This window comes from Mirounga leonina, unplaced genomic scaffold, assembly GCF_011800145.1.
Source record: "Mirounga leonina isolate KUSES-001 unplaced genomic scaffold, KU_Mleo_1.0 Mir_165, whole genome shotgun sequence".
Classification (NCBI taxonomy): domain Eukaryota; kingdom Metazoa; phylum Chordata; class Mammalia; order Carnivora; family Phocidae; genus Mirounga; species Mirounga leonina.
The window spans coordinates 45123738-45141677 of record NW_023270415.1 but is presented as its reverse complement, the minus strand read 5'-3'; the positions used below and the strand labels follow the sequence as shown (position 1 = coordinate 45141677).

The following is a 17940-nucleotide window of genomic DNA, read 5'->3' as shown; positions in this document are numbered from 1 at the left end:
GTGAGGAGCTTGTCCACAACCAACATCAAACAAGAATTTCCGGTAGTATCCCTAGTGCTGTAGCTACAAACGTCAAATGGCGGGGGGGTAAAGCAGCCAATAATTATAAACAACTAGAGGGAAGCGTGGGCAGTTAGTAACACTTCAAAAGGCTGCACAAGATGCTTGGGATGTTTGGGAAATCCAGAGAAATGAGTCAAATGGGATTGAGGCAATACAATGGAGGCAAATGTGGGGCGGCAGCTCTTGGCCGGCTCAAAGGAAAGTGCCCCCTGGCCAGAACAGACAGGCTCTGGGTCCTGACTGGGCCTTAGCCTCTAGCTCTTCCAGTCTCCGCGCCTTTTTTCCACTCCCGGCGCTGTGGCCGGCGCTTCCCTCCGCCCCCGACTCCGCCCACCCAACCAGGACCTGGCTCCGCCTACCAAGCCGGTGCCGCGGCTGGCTCCGCCCACTCCCAGGACGGCGGCCGGCGGCCGGCGGCCGAGGGGCGGGGCGGGCCGGGAGGAGCCGCACTCCCGAGAGGGAGGAGGATCCGCCGCGGAGTTACGGGAAAGTTGGTCCGAGTTCCTGGAGTTTCCCCCTGTGGTTCCCGGGGCTCGGCCGGCCGGTGCCCCGGCTCCTGTCCTCCCTCCGGCCTTCGCCGCCCACCACGTCCCTCCTTCTGTCCCCGGCAGCCATGGAGCAGCCGCCAGCGCCCAAGAGGTAATGAACGCTGGGAGCCGGGGGAAGGAGGGAGGCGGCGCCGGCGGCCGCGGGCGGGGGCGGCTAGGCCGGGCGGGACCGCGACCCCCTCCGCGACCGCGACCCCCTCCGCGACTGCCGGGCCCGGGCCGGGCGCGCTGGGCGTCGGGAGGCAGGTCCGAGTGCCGGGCCGCGTCTGTCCACAGGCCGAGGGGGCCCGCGGGGAGGCCGAGCCTCGCCTCTCCCGCGAGGCGAGCCTGGTGGCGTGGAAAGTCGCCGGGCAGCGCCGGGCTCCCCGCGGCCGGACTCCTGGGCCGGGCAGACTTTTCCCTCCTGGCAAGTTCACGAAGCCCGGAGATGCAAAACTGGGAAATTAATTAGGCTGCTTACAGCCATGTAGGCGTTCTTGTCAAATGTTTTTCATAATACTGCCTTTTATTTGAGAAGGCGGGTTATTTATTAACAGTTTAAGGAATTCAATATTAATAGCTACACAGTGTGTAAAACTTGTAGATATACTGCACTGACAGGTGTTCCTCCCCTTACCCCCCTCAAGTTCAGAAATATTTATGGATGCAAGACAGTAGGAATCTTAAATTAGAACCCCCTCCCCCATATAGTTTTCTGTTTTTCTTCTAGCATATAAAAATAGTGATGCTTTGGTATTTGCTGTTAGTTTATATTTAATCTTTAATATATTGGAAGAGTAAGAGTACACAGTAGATACTTTCAAAGTAGTATTTGAAATGGTCAAGCTAAATCAAGGCTCCCCATAGATGTAAGTTCAGTTGGTATATTTGATTTTTTCATGCACATCCACTCTTTCATTATTCCATCTAGTTTGTCACTAAGTGCTATTGAATTCTCCATCAAAAAGTCTGGATTCACTTTCTTTTCCTGCTTGTTCTTTTCCTATTCCCCAAGAATGAATCTACATCAGTTAACTGGTGGTGTTTAACGCGTTTAATCTCACTCTTTCATTTTTAATTTATAAAATAAGGTACTAATCTTTCTCCCAGAGAGTGCTGTTGTGAAGATTAAGGAGTTCTCGCGTTCTGATACTTAGAGATCTGTAGATGACAGTTGATAGATTCAGGAACATGGAATAATTAAAAAGGTAGGAACTTTGTAGGCTGTTCTGAATTGTGTGACTAGACGTGCGAACCTTGAGGCCTGGAAACCATCTGTTCAGGTGAAAAAAGGGGGAGTTGTGGAGGGCTTTCCAAAAGAGACCTGCTATCAGACAGAGCCCTTGATAGATTTTTATCTGGTATTTTGTGTTGAATTCCTAGTATTGACTGGGCACCCCAAAAATTGGAAGCTTTTTTTCCTTTTCTGTTTTGGAAGGACTGCAAGGGGGCACCTCTGAGATAATGCGCTAAGGCCAACCTGAACAACTCCAAATTCAAGTAGAAGCTCTCACTGTTCATTAACTCTAAGTTATCAGAGTTTTTTTTTATAGGTGTAAGAGACCCCCTGTCCTTGCAGGGACTCTAGAAAACCTAGAGGGCTCAGGGGGAGTTGTGGGTGGTATATATAACCATTCCATGTCATTTATACTTTTCAAAGTGATGCTTGCACATCCAACGGGCTTATTTGTAATTCTCTTCAGAAAGACTTATGTTGATCCAGGAAGGCATTTCTGAAAAGCAAGATATGTGACATTAAGCCCATATATTCGAATATCACGTAAAATTTTTTCATAGCATTTTCATTTTCATAATATTATCATAGCAACCCTATTAAGTAGGTTGGATCACAGGTATTAATCCTGTTTTGTAGCTGAGGACACTAAAAGAGTTTGCCACACGGAAGTCTTTGACAGGGATTACTGACAGTGAGTTTTGTGTTCTCCATATTGGTATAGATGCCATTTTTGAGGTCATTTTGTTTGCCAGGAACTTTATACATACATTCCTGTATTTTATTGTCCTAAGAAACAGGAATCCTGGCTCTGCACCTTACTATGCTAGCTCTAAATTTAATTTCTTCATCTGTAAAGTGTGTTGTGAGGATCAAAATAGGTCATGTGTAAAGCACTTAGCACAGGGCTCCATAATGTGTTCAGTGATGTTAAATGTTGTTAGTTTATTCTTTGCTTATTAAATGAAACTCAGAGAGGTTAAATAATTTGGTCAAGTGGAGGAGATGCCAGAACCCCGAGTCTGATTGGCTGCAAAGGCTGCGCACCCTCTCAACACTGTACACAGTGATACCTCTTTTTAAAAACTCACTTTCTTAGGCTTCCATATGTGGTGGTCATTTCTTTGTACAATATGTACATTTCTATGTACAATCCTGCTTGTTCTTTTCCTATTCCCTATAAGAATGTCGCTTTGCTTTTCTGCCTTGAGTAGCACTTCCTTAGGGCTCAGACATTTTTACATGGTCACATTTATGTTGCTGATGTTCAAGTCTGTATGACCAGCAGCTGCTGTTCAGTTGGTATATTTGATTTTTTCATGCAGATCCACTCTTTCATTATTCCATCTAGTTTGTCACTAAGTGCTATTGAATTCTCCATCAAAGAGTCTGGATTCACTTTCTTTTCCCTTTTTCATTTTTGATGCAATTACCCCATTCCTGGGTTTTATGACCCTCATACTTGATTTACAGCAGTGCCTTCCAAGTAGGTACTTGAGTGCAGTGGTTTTAAAAAAGTTTTTAGCAGCAGAAAGGCTCTGTTTGGAGTAGAGGCAGTGCACTAGGACCTGGTTCTCAGTGCCTTACCTCCTTCTTTTCCCCTTTTGCTGCTCTACAGAACCTCCTAATGATCCCTAGGACAGTGTTTGCTTTCGTTCATCTCGAAAATGGCTTCTGTTTTGTTTTGTTAAAACATCACTTCCACCATGCTATTTCTTTAAAAAAAATTTTTTTTGGGGGGTTGGGGCACTGTAGTCTACTTAGTACCCAAGACCCCTATCACTTGGTCTTAGATTTAATCCCAGGCTTTTGTTACTCTTCTCAGGAATCTGTCTTCCTGAAGTTTCCCTTTTGTTTTTTATTTAGGTTGTAGGCCATGGGTACTTCCACCTTTGCTTTTGTTCACACTTTTCCTTTAGAGAAGTTTGTGTTCTTTTTTTGCTAGTAATCTATGTTTTATTCTTTCTTCAAGGCTTGCTTCATAAAGTAACTTATTTGAGTGCTTTTTAACCTAAGGTATTTCTCCGTATTCCTAGTATGACGTCCATTTGAGTATATGCCATCTTCATATTGTTCTTTTTTCAACTACAAAATTTTAGATATTCCAGAGATAATGGGGGCTAATTTAATAAGTATTTATGTATCACGTTACCCAGCTTAAGAAATAAAATATTGCGAATACAGTTGAATTTTCCTAAGTATATCTCTTCTCAGTTGTATTCCCTCCCTATTCCCCAAGGGATTGTCACTATCCTGAATTGGGTATTTGTTATTCCCATACCCTATGTGTCTTTGTATTTTTATCATGTTGTTCATATAAATCTGATGTTAGGCTTGGGTGTCAGTGCCCACCTTTGCTCTTTGGGGCCATTCTTTTCCTCTGGGAGTTGGAGATTCCACTGAGCAGCTAGATCTGAAAATCATGACGAGAGGATCTGGGAGGCCGTTCTTACCTCACATCACTGAGTTGGTCTCACCAACAAGGCTGTGTTAAATATGGGCAATAGATGTGCTCACCTATAGTCACTGACTTGAGGTATCAGAATAGCTTCTAGATTCCCCAGGCTTCCTGAATAGGTCTGTCACAGAGGTCTTCATAAGTCCTTATGAAAATGAGGTCCCTCTGGGAATGGAAGTCCATTAAATGGTTCTTAATTATTAGCGTTTCGGTAAGTTGAGTTTCTCAGATTTCTTTGTAGGGGAACTGCTAGATGAAAGAAAAATGACCACACAACAGGTAAGTTTTAAGAGATAGAAGAGGAAATGATCAAAACATGAGATCTTCACCGAGTAGAACATTCATAAAAAGGAAGGTGGGTCTCTGTGATGGGTGGTGGGTAGCATGAAAATTCCGGTTGCTTGAAGATAGATAGTTATATAGATAATATTTGTTAAAGAGAGGACAGAATATCATTGCCGGAGAGATAGACTTTACCAGACAGGCCTTGTTCCTCAGTTAGATTATAGGATTAATAGTTATTTAAAATTTAAAATTCATTAAGGTATACTTGGAGGAAAAGTTGGTGTGGAACAGTGGAAACACTGGTAGGATAATAAGAAGGGAGTAAGCTCCTGAAATTTACTCTTGAGACAGATAAGGAAAGTTCTTTGATTTAAGCCATGGTTGGATTCTTTGCATTTTTTTTTTCTCTTTTTTTATGTGTGAAAAGGTAGTTGGGGGAAGTAAAGTTGAAGATTCAAGTTAAAATGATAGGGTTACAAAGTGCGTTCACACAAATGAGAAGTGAAGGTGAGAAAACAATTGTTTCCTAAGGGAAAGTGTTGCTATGAGTGAATGGAGTATCAGTCAGAAGATAGATTATTAGGGAATGAAAAAGCAAAAGTAAAAGGACAGGGATATAGATGGGTAAAGTAGAAGGTATTTCCAGATTCCTAGCATGAAAAGCCCATATCAACCTGTAGTATCAGTAGCCCTGACCTTAGACCAGAAATTGGGATTGCAGATAAACAATTCTTGGAATTGAGTTGTGTGGGACAAAGCAACAAACTAGGTAAGTAGATAGTAGGGTATGACGAAAATCATGAAGACATTGCAATGAAAAGAGGTGTGGGCTTCATTTTATGTCTATATTACTAATTCATGTGTCCTTGGAATCAGAATTCTTCTGTGCTTATTATTGGAGAGATTCACAAGTGGGGAGCTAGAGTTTTCTTTGAGAAGATGACCTGAAGAATGTTACGAAACAAAGGCAGCAACCTCAGGTAGTAGGAGGCCCTGGGGGAAGCTCCCAACTTTAGAGGCAGGCTAGGGGAGGGGGTTCTGAGTATTTCAAAGGGCAAGAAAAGAATCAAGCAAATAGGAGGAGCATCTTTTTGCATTAATGACTTGGTCCCTAAAGCATATCTGTTCTCCTTTTGGCTTTTCTCTGTTAATTGGGGGTGGACCAACTCCTTTAGAATTGATTTAGGCCCTTGAGATGGGCCTGCTCAATTGTCTCTTCCTAAAGACAGGGAGGTTGACAGTAACATCTGGAGCAGGTCTGGGTGAACAAACTTGTGTTGCACATTAAGACAGGAGAAAAATTCACTCTTTAGTCAATCCGAGGCAAAGATTAATTTATCTTTTGTTCTTTTTTTAAGATTTTATTTATTAGAGAGGAAGAGAGAGCACAAGCAGGGAGGAGGGGCAGAGGGAGAAGCAGGCTCCCAGCTGAGCAGGGAGCCCCATGTGGATCTTGATCCCAGGACCCTGGGACCATGACCCAAGCCAAAGTCAGACACCCAACCAACTGAGCCACCCAGGCGCCCCTTTCTTTTGTTCTTTAACGGACTGAGATATAGCATGTATTAGTACTAAAGAATTTGTTAGAAATGTAAAGAAAAAGGTAAATATGTATTAAACACAGGTTGAAATGTGTTTTTCTGAAGTAATCTAAATGCTCATTCCAGAAGTGTGTCTCAATAAAACTTTAATAGTAAAAGGTTTAAATTGAGTATTTCTTGTTTGGATTATAAGGGGGGAAAAGTGCTTTGAATTTAATTTTTCTGGTTTCAGAGAAGTCTGTGTTGAACTAAAGGTACCATCACTTCAGGCCATCATATATTAGTGGCTCTCAAAAAAATTGAAATAAAATATTGATGGTGAAACCCAGGGCAGACCCAAATACATACAAAACTAAAACAGAAGTTTCACACAATGGACTCTGTGGGATGTTTTTGGTATTTTTCTATTTTCAGTTATGTTCTATTTCACTGAAAAACTGCTGGTCGTGATCCACCAAATTATTTTCATGACCTACTAACGGGTTGTGATCTGCAGTTTGTAAAGACATTGTTGGCATATGTAGTAGTGACAGTCAAGAAACTGACTTCGTTTCAAACTGTATCCTGATATTTAAAAGCTCGATGATGGCATTGCCAGAGGTATCCAGACGGGTGTAAGTGTAACTACCTACACATACAATAGGATAGAGGTGAAGGGGAGAAAGGAAGCTATTATTTAAAAACTGCAGTATTTTGACAGTATCAGGACAGTATATAGGTCAGTATATAGGATTGAAGTATGGGAAAATGGAAAATGATGATCTATGATGTCTGACAGAGTTCACAAAAGAATATGGAATACATAAAAGTTGCCATGAGGCAAAGGCTCATGTGGCTTCTAGTGTAGAATGACCCTGTGCAAAGCTTTAATTATGATTGCCTCAACTTCTGACTCCCTCCCAGCTCCACCCCTTCTAAGTACCAAAGGTCTCTAGGTTTTTCTGCTGAAGAGAAAATATACTATCTGATAGAAACTTTCTTTTTTATTTGTCCCAGGCCTCTTTTTTGTTGTGATTTTATTTGAATTGCCTCATATGTTAGGATTATTCTAATTTCCATTCTTAGCTCTTGGAACAGATTCTGTATTTGAAATGTCTTATTACAATTTTTTTTCCCACATAGAGTCTAAAATTGAATAAATGAAAGTAACAAATATGTAAATGGATGTATGAATGTTAAAAATAAGTTCATTGTTTGCATGCCATGAATATTAAGGTGCAGATTACCTTGAACTTCTTAAAAGTATATTAAAGGACATATCTTACAAAATGACTTTGTAGCAAAATGAGAATTACAGAAAACTGTTAATATTGCTGGTAATTAATATAGGTGTACATGTGATAGTATATGTGGGTTCTGAATTAGTTTATAAATTTTATATGATATCAGGGGCGCCCGGGTGGCTCAGTTGGTTAAGTGTCTGCATTTGGTACAGGTCATGATTCCGGGGTCCTGGGATAGAGCCCCGCATTGGGCTCCCTGCTCAGGGGGAGTCTGCTTCTCCCTCTCCCTGCCCCCCACCTCTGCACTCTTGTATCTCTCTCTCTCTCTCAAATAAATAAATAAAATCTTTAAACAAAACGAAACAAAAAATTTTATATGGTATCAGACATCTTAGTAAAGAGGTCAAATAGAGTAACATTTTCAGATAGTTCCAGGTATCTTGATACAAATATTAGTATCTTGGTGTAGATACACACACACACACACACACACACACTCTCTCTCTCTCTTAGAAAATTGGGGAAATTGTTGAGCATATGTGATTCCAAGGATGAGGTAGTTTTTATATTCAAAATATGGAATGTTACTCTGTGTTCAGATCATTTTCCATTTTTAAGATTTTTGATTTTCTGAAATCATGGGACCTAGAGTCCTATAGTTGGAAAGGAATGCAAGTTAAAATTATTTTTGTAATTTGGGTGAACCTTTTATATATTTGAGGAAAGCATGAATTAAAGGTAATAGGCAACTAATTTCCTTGACTCTTTCTCCCTGGAGCCAGATGATCTCTCCTGAGTCTGCTGAGTTGCCTCATTCTCCTGTTTCTTTCTTTCTTTTTTTTTTTTTAAGATTTTATTTATTTATTTGACAGAGAGAGAGACCACAAGAGAGAGAGAACACAAGCAAGGGGAGTGGGAGAGGGAGAAGCAGGCTTCCCACTGAGCAGGGAGCTCGATATGGGGCTCAATCCCAGGAACCTGGGATCATGACCTGAGCAGAAGGCAGACGCTTAACAACTGAGCCACCCAGGCGCCCCCATTCTCCTGTTCCTTTCTAAAAACTGGCTTTCTAAACCATAAGAGACTCTTTTTTTTTTTTTTAAAGATTTTATTTATTTATTTGACAGAGAAAGACACAGCGAGAGAGGGAACACAAACGGGGAGTGGGAGAGGGAGAAGCAGACTCCCTGCCGAGGAGGGAGCCCGATGCGGGACTTGATCCCGGGACTCCAGGATCATGACCTGAGCTGAAGGCAGTCGCTTAACCAACTGAGCCACCCAGGCGCCCCCATAAGAGACTCTTAACGATAGAGAACAAACTGAGGGTTGGTGGAGGGAGGTGGGTGGGGGATGGGCTAAATGGGTGATAGGTATTAAGGAGGGCCCTTGTTATGGTGAGTACTGGTGTTGTATGTAAGTGAAGAATCACTAAATTCTACTCCTGAAACCAATATTACACTATGTTAACTAACTAGAATTTAAATAAAAATTTGGAAGAAAAAAGATAAAAATTGCCTTTGTTTACTCACTGATCATTGAACATGGCAGAAATTGGATGTCAGCCTTGAGTTCATTCCTTTGCTCATTTATTCATATATTCAGTAATTATTAATTAACTGCCTTTCAAATGCTAAATGCTGTGTACATTGTTGAATGAAGCAGTTGAGATCTTTGACCTCATAGAACATACACTCTAGTTGGAGCTTGAACTATGAAGGATAGAAGTAGCACATACTGATAGAGAAAAATGGTGGAACCTGTGTAATAGGGCAGTTGGCCAGAGCTTCTCTGAGAAGCTATTTAGTAATACTAAAGCTGTGACATGGGGTTGAGAAGTTATCCTTGTGAGCAGCTGGAAAGAGTATTCCAGGCCGAGGGAAAGCTATGAGAAGGCCTGGAGGTGGGAAAGAACATAGTGTGTGGGAGGAATTGAAATGAGGCCACTGTGGCTGGATTGTAAAATGGGAGAAAGTGGTTGGAGATGAGGTCAGAGAGATGGGCAGGGATTCAGTGATGCAGGCCATGGAAAGGAATTTGGATGTGAAAGTGCAACTGGCTGTCATTAAATGGTTTTAGGCAGAATTTTAAGCAGTTTATGTTTTTAGAAGATCATTCGGGTTGCTTTGTGTAGAGTAGATTGTAGAGGGTTAAGAATAAAAGCAGGGGAAAAGTTGGGAGGTCATGGCAATAGCTCATGGTTAGATGATGGAGGCAGTGGAGATGGAGAGAAGTATGGACAGATATAAGTTATATTTTGCAGTTAGAAATGAAGGACTTGCTGATAGACTAGCTGTGGGACCTGAGGAAGAAAGAATCAATTCTGGCTCCTCAGTTTTGTGTTTGAGCAACTTGGGGGTTGGAGGAAGACTGCGAGAGGAACAGGTTTGGGTATCTCATAGTCTCTTTCTTAGAATTTCCCGACGCCCAGGAAAGTGAATCTGTTGGGCCCCAAATGTGATATTAGGGGGTTCCCTTAGAATAGGAAGTAGGTAGGAGGAAATGATGGGTACTAACTTCTTTTTTTAACCTCTTATTTTCACTGCATTAGTCTAGAGAATGGGAATCATACTAAGCCTTTGTTAGGTGTTTGCAATGTTCAGGTGTCCTGATAACTTGCTATTAAAAAATGTTTTTATTGCAAAATAAAACCTCAGTACAAAACATACTTATGGCTTAATGATTACCTTAAGGCAGACACCTTTGTAATCAGCAGTCAGGTTAAGAAATAGAACTCTGCCACCCTTCCTTCTTTGTGTTCCATCCCAATCATAGCTGCCTTTCCCCGTAAGTAACCCTTATACCAACTTTTAAAGTAACCTAAATGTGCATTGCTAGACACTCTAGGTTAGTCTTGCCAATTAAAAAATAGTTTTTATAAGAAATGTCCTTTTGATCTTTACGTTAGTTCTCCATCCCTTTTCTTTTCTTTTACCTGTTGAAGAATGCAGGCTGTTTGTAGTTTCCCACAGCATGGATTTTGCCAATTGCTTACCCAAGGTGTGGTTCTACTGTTCTTTTGCCCTCCATATTTTCTGCCAATGGGTAACTGGATCCAGACACTGACAGGCTCAATTTCAATCCCTTAGGCATTGGTACAGGTGGTGTATGGCAAGACTATATTAGTCACTTAGTGTATAGTTGTCTCTTTTTTTGTGATGTTAGCAGCTGTTGATGGTTAGTGCTTATTTCTGTTAATTCTTTGGATGTTGCAAAATGGTGAAATTCTAAATATACCATTTTGTTTCCATTTATTAGTTGGAATGTTTTTATAGTCACCTCCCTCATCTTTTGTCTGATTACCCAGTGGTACAATTTATATAAGAAAGACAGGATAAATGCTTGATTCTTCCCCTTTGTCTGTTTTCAAGAGAATGAATTAGTTCCCTATTTTTCTCCAAAGGGGACCAATTCTTTTTTTTTTTTCTTTTTAAGTTCCATTATGAACTAATGGATTTAAACATATTTAATCGATTTTAATCCGTTGCAGTTCCTGTTGCTGAAGCTCAAAGTGGCCCCCATCTTGGGTCAGTGGGAGTCCCTTCAGGGACAACATGACCTGTAGCTTCCTTGTTGTCTGCTGTGATAAGATATTCAGGGCTCATCATGTCCATTTCCTGTCCTGGTTCTGGAACCAACCATTTCTCTTAGAAGTACTACTTTCTTTTTATGAGAAATGGTATTTTAGGACCCTAACCTGGGTGCTAATGTGGTTAGTGCCACTTTAATTTTAAATAGTGTTTTTTCAGAGATATGAGAACTGACTCATTCTTTCCAGCTATGGGATACTGTGTCATAAAATCTGATGGCACTGACATCTTCTTCCTCTGGATAATATCTCTACCATACCTTTATTATGTTTCTAAGTTTAAGTCAGAAATTGGGCATGTATAGACAAATTCTGTGGTAGAGACTTTTTGGAGTGGACTTTTACCTTCACATTCTCCCTCTCTTATTTTGGTTACCCTTTGACCCAGTGTTATCCTAACATCCAGCGTCACTTCTTTCTCAACTCTGAATGTTTCAGGTGACCTAGTTTCTTCTTAAACAAAAAAGATACAGAAAATAAAAGAATCCAAGACAAAAAACACCACTAGTGATAAGATTAGATTTCAGGCCTTATTTTTTAAGGTAGACCTTTTAGCCTGCTTTGTCTTATATACAGAAAAGTGTTTCTGTGCACAAACGAAATTCAAGGGCATCTTGAGGCTGCTTTATAAATCCAGCCCTGACTACAGTATGATGAATTGCAAAATGAAGTCTATCCAGATCTTAAATGCCATATGTTATTCCTTTTTGGTTTTGATATTAGCCCCTCTTGTTAAGTTTTATTGTACTTTCTAATAAAAAACATAAGATATTTGTCTCAGTGACGTGGTTGGTACTTTACATTTGATGCTATGTTATGTAACTTTAGAAAGAATTAGTTTTAGTATAATTACTTACTGTATTAATTACTAATTAGGTTGCACCTATAAGCTGATAAGTGAATTAGTCTGTTATCTTGCAGTTAAAAGGCATCCAGTAGCCATTTTCTAATGATCAGCTATTCAAACATTTTTAGTAATCAGTGAAGTTTGTATCAGAGAGAGAGGTTTGGATCATAGAGAAATGATTGCTCTGAATAAAATTTATAGTTCATGTAATTTCTAAGAATTATAAGAAATAAGGGTCAAATTAAATAATAGAATCTCATAAAATTACAGGGGAAATTAAAAATATACAAATTAAACTCTTGAGAAGAGAGTATTTTGATGATTTTCTTTTCCCAGTAGGATGAATTTTCCTTCTATGAGTTTGCTTTTCCTTGTATACTTCCAAGGTTTTGTTTTTGTTTTTGTTTGTTTTTTTCCTTATAGAAGAAAATTCAAGTACTAGGCAGATGATAAGACAATGGGATTCCGCACTCCCCCCCTTTATATAGACTCTCAGCATTTGATTAGATAGCTTTAATTAATATTCACAAAAAACTCATGCGATTTCAAAGAGCCTACCAAAATACTGATATGGTTATAACTTTATATTTAGCATCATTGGAAGTATGGTTGGTATACCATGTAATGCATTTTCCAAATAAATGAAGTAAACCACTTTAAGCATATTTTAAAAATATTTTACAAACACTTTTATACAACCAGTTTTGATGGAAATCATTCCAAAATGAAGGCGCTTGACCCAGTCTTCTGAAACTGATAAGGAAAGCAAATGATCTTGCTTTTTTTGTTCATGAAAATAGTCATAGAAACAGTTCATTGAACTGTTCATAGTTTTTGTTCATAGAAACAGTCAAGTGTGCTTTTTGATGTGTTTGAAGCTCTGTTGCTGTATACATTGGCTGTTTTTTCCCTAAACCTAGTCTTGTCTTTTACTGTTTTCTGTCATTCTCGTTACGTGTCCTTTTCTAAACTGCTACTTATCTTAGAAATAATTACCTGACCTGACAGTAGCTATTCCTTTCCGAAAGTAAAGTACATGCTCTTTGTGTCAGTTTTTGCTTACCAGAGGTCTTTTTCTCTTCTGGGTTCATAGTACATCTTGAAATGATCTTTTGACTTAAGAGGAGGAACATTATATGCAGTGAAGGGGAAAAAAATTATTCCAAACTTCCCTGAGTTTCTAAGTTTTAATATGAAAATAACCAAAGTTTTTGCATCAGAAAAGGAACAGGATTTTACCTTAAGCCCCTGGAATTCCCAAGCTAAAAAAATTTCTGTCATTTTGGAATGTTACTTAGATTTTGAGGACTCATGGTATTGTTACCAAAGCGACTTGGAGTTATTCCTGTGCAAATACAGTAACATTACACTTATAGTTGTTTATTTGTAATTTCTATGGGTTAAATATTTAGACTATTTATCTTTCACGTAATGATCACATTTTTTTCTATTAGATACAGTTGAGATTTAAAAATTTTATTTTTATTTCTAAAAAACCAAAACCAAACAGGTAAAAATACTCCCCAATTTAAAAAAGCAAAAATATTTTCATAAAGCGTTATAATCCTCCTAATTTGCTTACAAAGAACCACAGGGAAATACTGAGAGGTCGCTTCATATGTGCTGTTGCTGTGTAATAAAACTGTACTGAGAAACCAAGCAAAATAGTGTCCATCTGTGCAAATAGCTGAACTCAGCCAGTCTCCACAGCCCCCATCTCTATTTATGAAAGCCTATACAAATTAAGCAGAAGTCAGAGGACAGAACTCATTGAATGATACACAAGTTAATATATTCAGTTTAAAGTCTCCCTGAAATTACACTTTTATTAATGTAGGTACACCTTTAATTGATGTATTTATGTTTGGGATTAATCCAATTCTAGTATTCTAGGGATGGAAACGAGGAGTTGTGAGCGTACAGAGACTAAATCCTCATATTTTATCTTCAAATTTTGAGATGTAGGGAAACAAGTGAGGAACAAAATATATGAGTAAATCTAGTTTTAAAGTGTAGGTGGTGTCTTTGGCACAAATTATGGTAGATTTTTCTGTATGGCAGGTACATGGATAGACCTTGGCAAGTTTCCTCTTTTATTTTTAATCAATTAAAGATTCTGTTCTGTTTTGTAGTTCCCAAATCTAGGTATGGTTATTGAGTATTTAAAAATCTTTATAAGGACCTGGATTAAAAGTTATGAGATTTATAGCTCTGCATATTTCTTATAAGATTATTTTTAATTTTAATTTAGCAGGAAATGAATATGTCAGCATTTTCAAATGTGCTGTTTTATGTTGTCTGCATTTTCTGGATTTTTTTTTTTTTTAATAATTCACTGTATTAAGAAAGTGAATGCAGTAACATGTCTTTAAAGCTAGGGAGTATGTTGCAGCATTTCTTAACTTTGAATAGGTTTGTTACAAGAAATTAAAAGGAATCCTGTCGCTTTCCAATTGAGGTTAAGTGAAAAGATTCTTAGAAAACAAAAATGAAAGACTCTAAAGGGTGAAGGAAGGATAAAAATCTCAGCTTATTTTCCTTTAAAGCTCTTTGGCAGGAAATTATAATTTTAGAGTACTTTTGGGCAAAGAGCCCAACTTGAGAGGAAATGGTATGATAGAGCTGAAGAATAAGACTTTAATTTTAAAAAGTCTTCTATGTATTGTAGAGCACCTGTTTTCTTAGGTGGATTTCATCTCATTCTAGTGCCAGTGATTAACTAAACCCTCATAAATTTTAAAACAGTTTTATAAAAAGTAAATACTCTATGAGATCATCAAATCACATCTATTTTACTCTTAAGACAGTGATACTTACAGCAAAACAATTAAAAGCCAGAGCTTTAGAGTCAGATAGACTTTGGTTCTTGTCTTACCTCTGCCATTTACTCAGTGCAGTGGTGGGCAAGTTAACTTTTCTAAGTCTCCGCGTACTCACTTGCAAAATGGAGGTAATAGTACCTTTCTTTGGGTTTTGTGAAGATTAGAAGAAGTGGTGATTGTAAACCATTTGTCTCTGAAGACATTTTCTAAAGTGTTTCAGAAATGCATCTGTCACTGTCAACATCTTCTGAAGAAACACATAGCTTTCCAAAGAGATAAAAGGACAGCTTTCACTTGGATACATATGTTCTAGTTGAGTTAAAAAAAAAAAAAAATCAGTTGTATTGCTTTAGAGCTAAACATCTAAATATTCACAAAATGTTTGGCCTTTACAAAGCAAAAGGAAGCAGAAAAAAATGATCCTTGAATTTTATTAGTTTGAGGCAAAATGTACTTTCTGTGGATGAAGTAGAAAAGATGTTTGATTTTGTGGATTCAAGACAGAGTCATTGTTGTATAATTTAGAATATATTAATTAAGGGGCGCCTGGGTGGCTCAGTCAGTTAAGCGTCTACCTACTGTTCAGGTCATGATCCCAGGGTCCTGGGATCGAGCCCTGCATCAGGCTCCCTGCTCAGTGGGGAGTCAGCTTCTCCCTCTCCCTCTACAGCCCCCCTGCTTGTGCTCTCTTGCACGTGCTCGCTCTTTCTCTCTCTCTGTCAAATAAATAAAATCTTAAAAAAATATATTCTTTAAGGCTAATATTGAGACTGACATTGCTTGATTAATGGAATGTTGGAAGACTGAAGAATGAAAACCTTTCATGTGTTTTAAAGATGTTTTACTTTTCTAACAGTATTGAAGATGAAACCACTAGGGTGGAAGAGGAGAACTTAATTTTATTTTATTTATTTTACTTATTTAAAGATTTCTTTATTTTAGAGAGAGGGAGAGAGAAAGAGAGAGAGCGTGTGGGGCGGGGGGGGTGACAGAGGGAGAGGGAGAGAGAGTCTTAAGCAGACTCCACAGTAAGCACAGAGCCTTATGCGGCACTCAGTCTCATGACCCTGAGAGCATGACCTGAGCTAAAACTGAGTTGGATGCTTAACCGACTGCGCCATCCAGGCATGCCTTAAATTTTGTTTTTTTTTTTTTAAAGGTTTTATTTATTTGAGAGAGAGAGAGAGAGTACACAAGCTGGTGGGGAGGAAGGACAGAGGAAGAGGGAGAAGCAGACTCCCCACTCAGCAGGGACCCTGGGATCATGACCCGAGCTGAAAGCAGACGCTTAACCGACTGAGCCACCCAGGTGCTCCGAGAACTTAAATTTAAATGAGCTACTGCATGTAAGATGCAACATTGTGCTTAGCTATGGCATCAGTAACCGTATGTTAATAAAAGTTCTGACTTACTAAATAGCTACCGGTAGTGTGATTGATTACTAAAATACAGGGAAATTTGGCATGAAAGAAAAACACATTGAAAATGACAGAGTTGAAATGAGGTGGAAGGACCTTTAAAAGGAAGGAACCTCTGTTCTTGCAGAGTTGGAAGTTCTTTTCTTCTGCCAGATTTGCACTCTGACCAGATCCTCCTCTCCATGATTAGTTTCCCAAGAGATCTAGAAGGCATATCCTAATTATTCCTGACTAGGGAGCTAGGAGTAGCAATGTAGAAAGCCTTCATTTGTGTCTCTCTTTAAAAGTCTTTGGCCAAAACACACATCCCAAGTAAAAAATGGGCAAAGGACTTGAATAGACATTTCTCCAAATAGACAAAATTTCTCCATATAGACAATAAATCTGTGAAAAGAAGCTCAACATTACTCCTCATTAGGGAAATGCAAATCAAAACCACAATGAGATCATGTCATACTGTTTAGGATGGCTATTTTATCTATATATCTGTAACTGTATCTGTATCTATATTTATATCTATTTCCCGAAAATAGGTGTTGTCTCAGCTTCTTTTCCTTTAAAGCCAGAAAATAAGTATTGTCTAGGATGTGTAGCAGTTGGAATACTTGTACATTGGAATGTAAAATAGTGCAGTCACTGTGGAAAACAGTGTGATGGTTCTGTAAGAAATGAAACATACAATTACCATATGATCCAGCAATTCCACTTCTAGGTATATATCCAAAAGAATTGAAGGCAGGGACTCAAAGAGATGTCTGTGCACCAGAGTTTATTTTCAGCATTATTCACAATAGCTAAAAGGTAGAAGTAACCCAAGTGTCCACTGATAGATGAATGGATAAGCAAAATATGGTATATACATTCTGGTATGTTATTCAACTTTGAAAGGAAGGAAATTGTAATACATGCTACATACAACATGGATGAATCTTAAAAACATGCTAACTGAAAGAAGCCAGCCACAAGACACACATACTGTATGATTCCACTTACATGAGGTACCTAGAGTAGCCAAGTTCATCAAGACAGAAAGTAGAATGGTGGTTAGTGGGACGAGGGCAGGGGAAAATGTCAAGTTGTTGAATGGATTAAGAGTTTTAGTTTGGGATAATGAAAACTGGAGATGGATAGTGGTGATGGTTGCATAACAGTATGAATGTACTTAATGCCACTTAAGTGTACACTTAAAAATAATTAAAATAGTAAGGGGTGCCTGGGTGGCTCAGGCAGGTAAGCGTCTGACTCTTGGTTTCAACTCAGGTCATGATCTCAGTGTCGTGAGATTGAGGCTGCGCTCGCCCACTGTGGAGTCAGCTTGAGATTCTTGCTTTCCCTCTCCAGTACCCCCACTTGTACACTCTCTCTCTCTCAAATAAGTAACTAAATAAAATCTTTAAAAACATAGTTAAAATAGTAAGTAAAAAATAAAATAGTAAGTAGTTAAAAAATAGTTAAAAAAGTTATAAAATAAAAAAAATTAATGGTTAAAAAGTTTAAAAATAGTTAAATAAAATAAATAGTTAAAAATAGTTAAAAAATAGTTAAAATAATAAATTCTATGTTATGTATATTTTACCGCAACTAGAAAAAGAAAACAAAGTAAACTTTTAGTCCATTATAAACAGCTGGCTGTGCCTTCTTCTGAAGTGTCTTTCATTCATTCTCTTCAAAGCTAAAGAGACGTCCTTAGAAGAAGTTACAGCCTGTCTACAAACTTGTAAACTGCTGCTCCGAAGCTGGAAACAGAGAAAGGAAAGGAAGAGGATTAAATATAGTCCTTTCTTTTTTTTTTTTTTCTTAAGTCTTTTATGACTGGCCTGTTTCTTGTATGGAGCTAGTTTGGTGTTAACAGACTTTCAGAAAAAGCTGTTAACTCCTGACTAGCTTCAGAGCTCCAGTCCCCTAAATTTGCACTTTCTTTTTTTGTCTTAACCCT

The 17940-nt window shown here is 38.8% G+C and overlaps 1 protein-coding gene across 2 annotated transcripts in view; it reads left to right on the top strand.

Annotated features, from left to right (window-relative positions):
• Positions 1-505: 505 nt before the first annotated feature.
• Positions 506-17940, top strand: part of STK3 (serine/threonine kinase 3) — a 274685-nt gene continuing 257250 nt past the window's right edge. Inside the window, exon 1 of one of the 2 annotated variants that reach the window (XM_035011608.1) lies at positions 506-702. In XM_035011608.1, the coding sequence (XP_034867499.1) occupies positions 677-702 (26 nt within the window). In that variant the 5' untranslated portion in view covers positions 506-676. The remainder of the gene's footprint in view (positions 703-17940) is intronic. The other variant, XM_035011609.1, reaches the window with a different exon arrangement.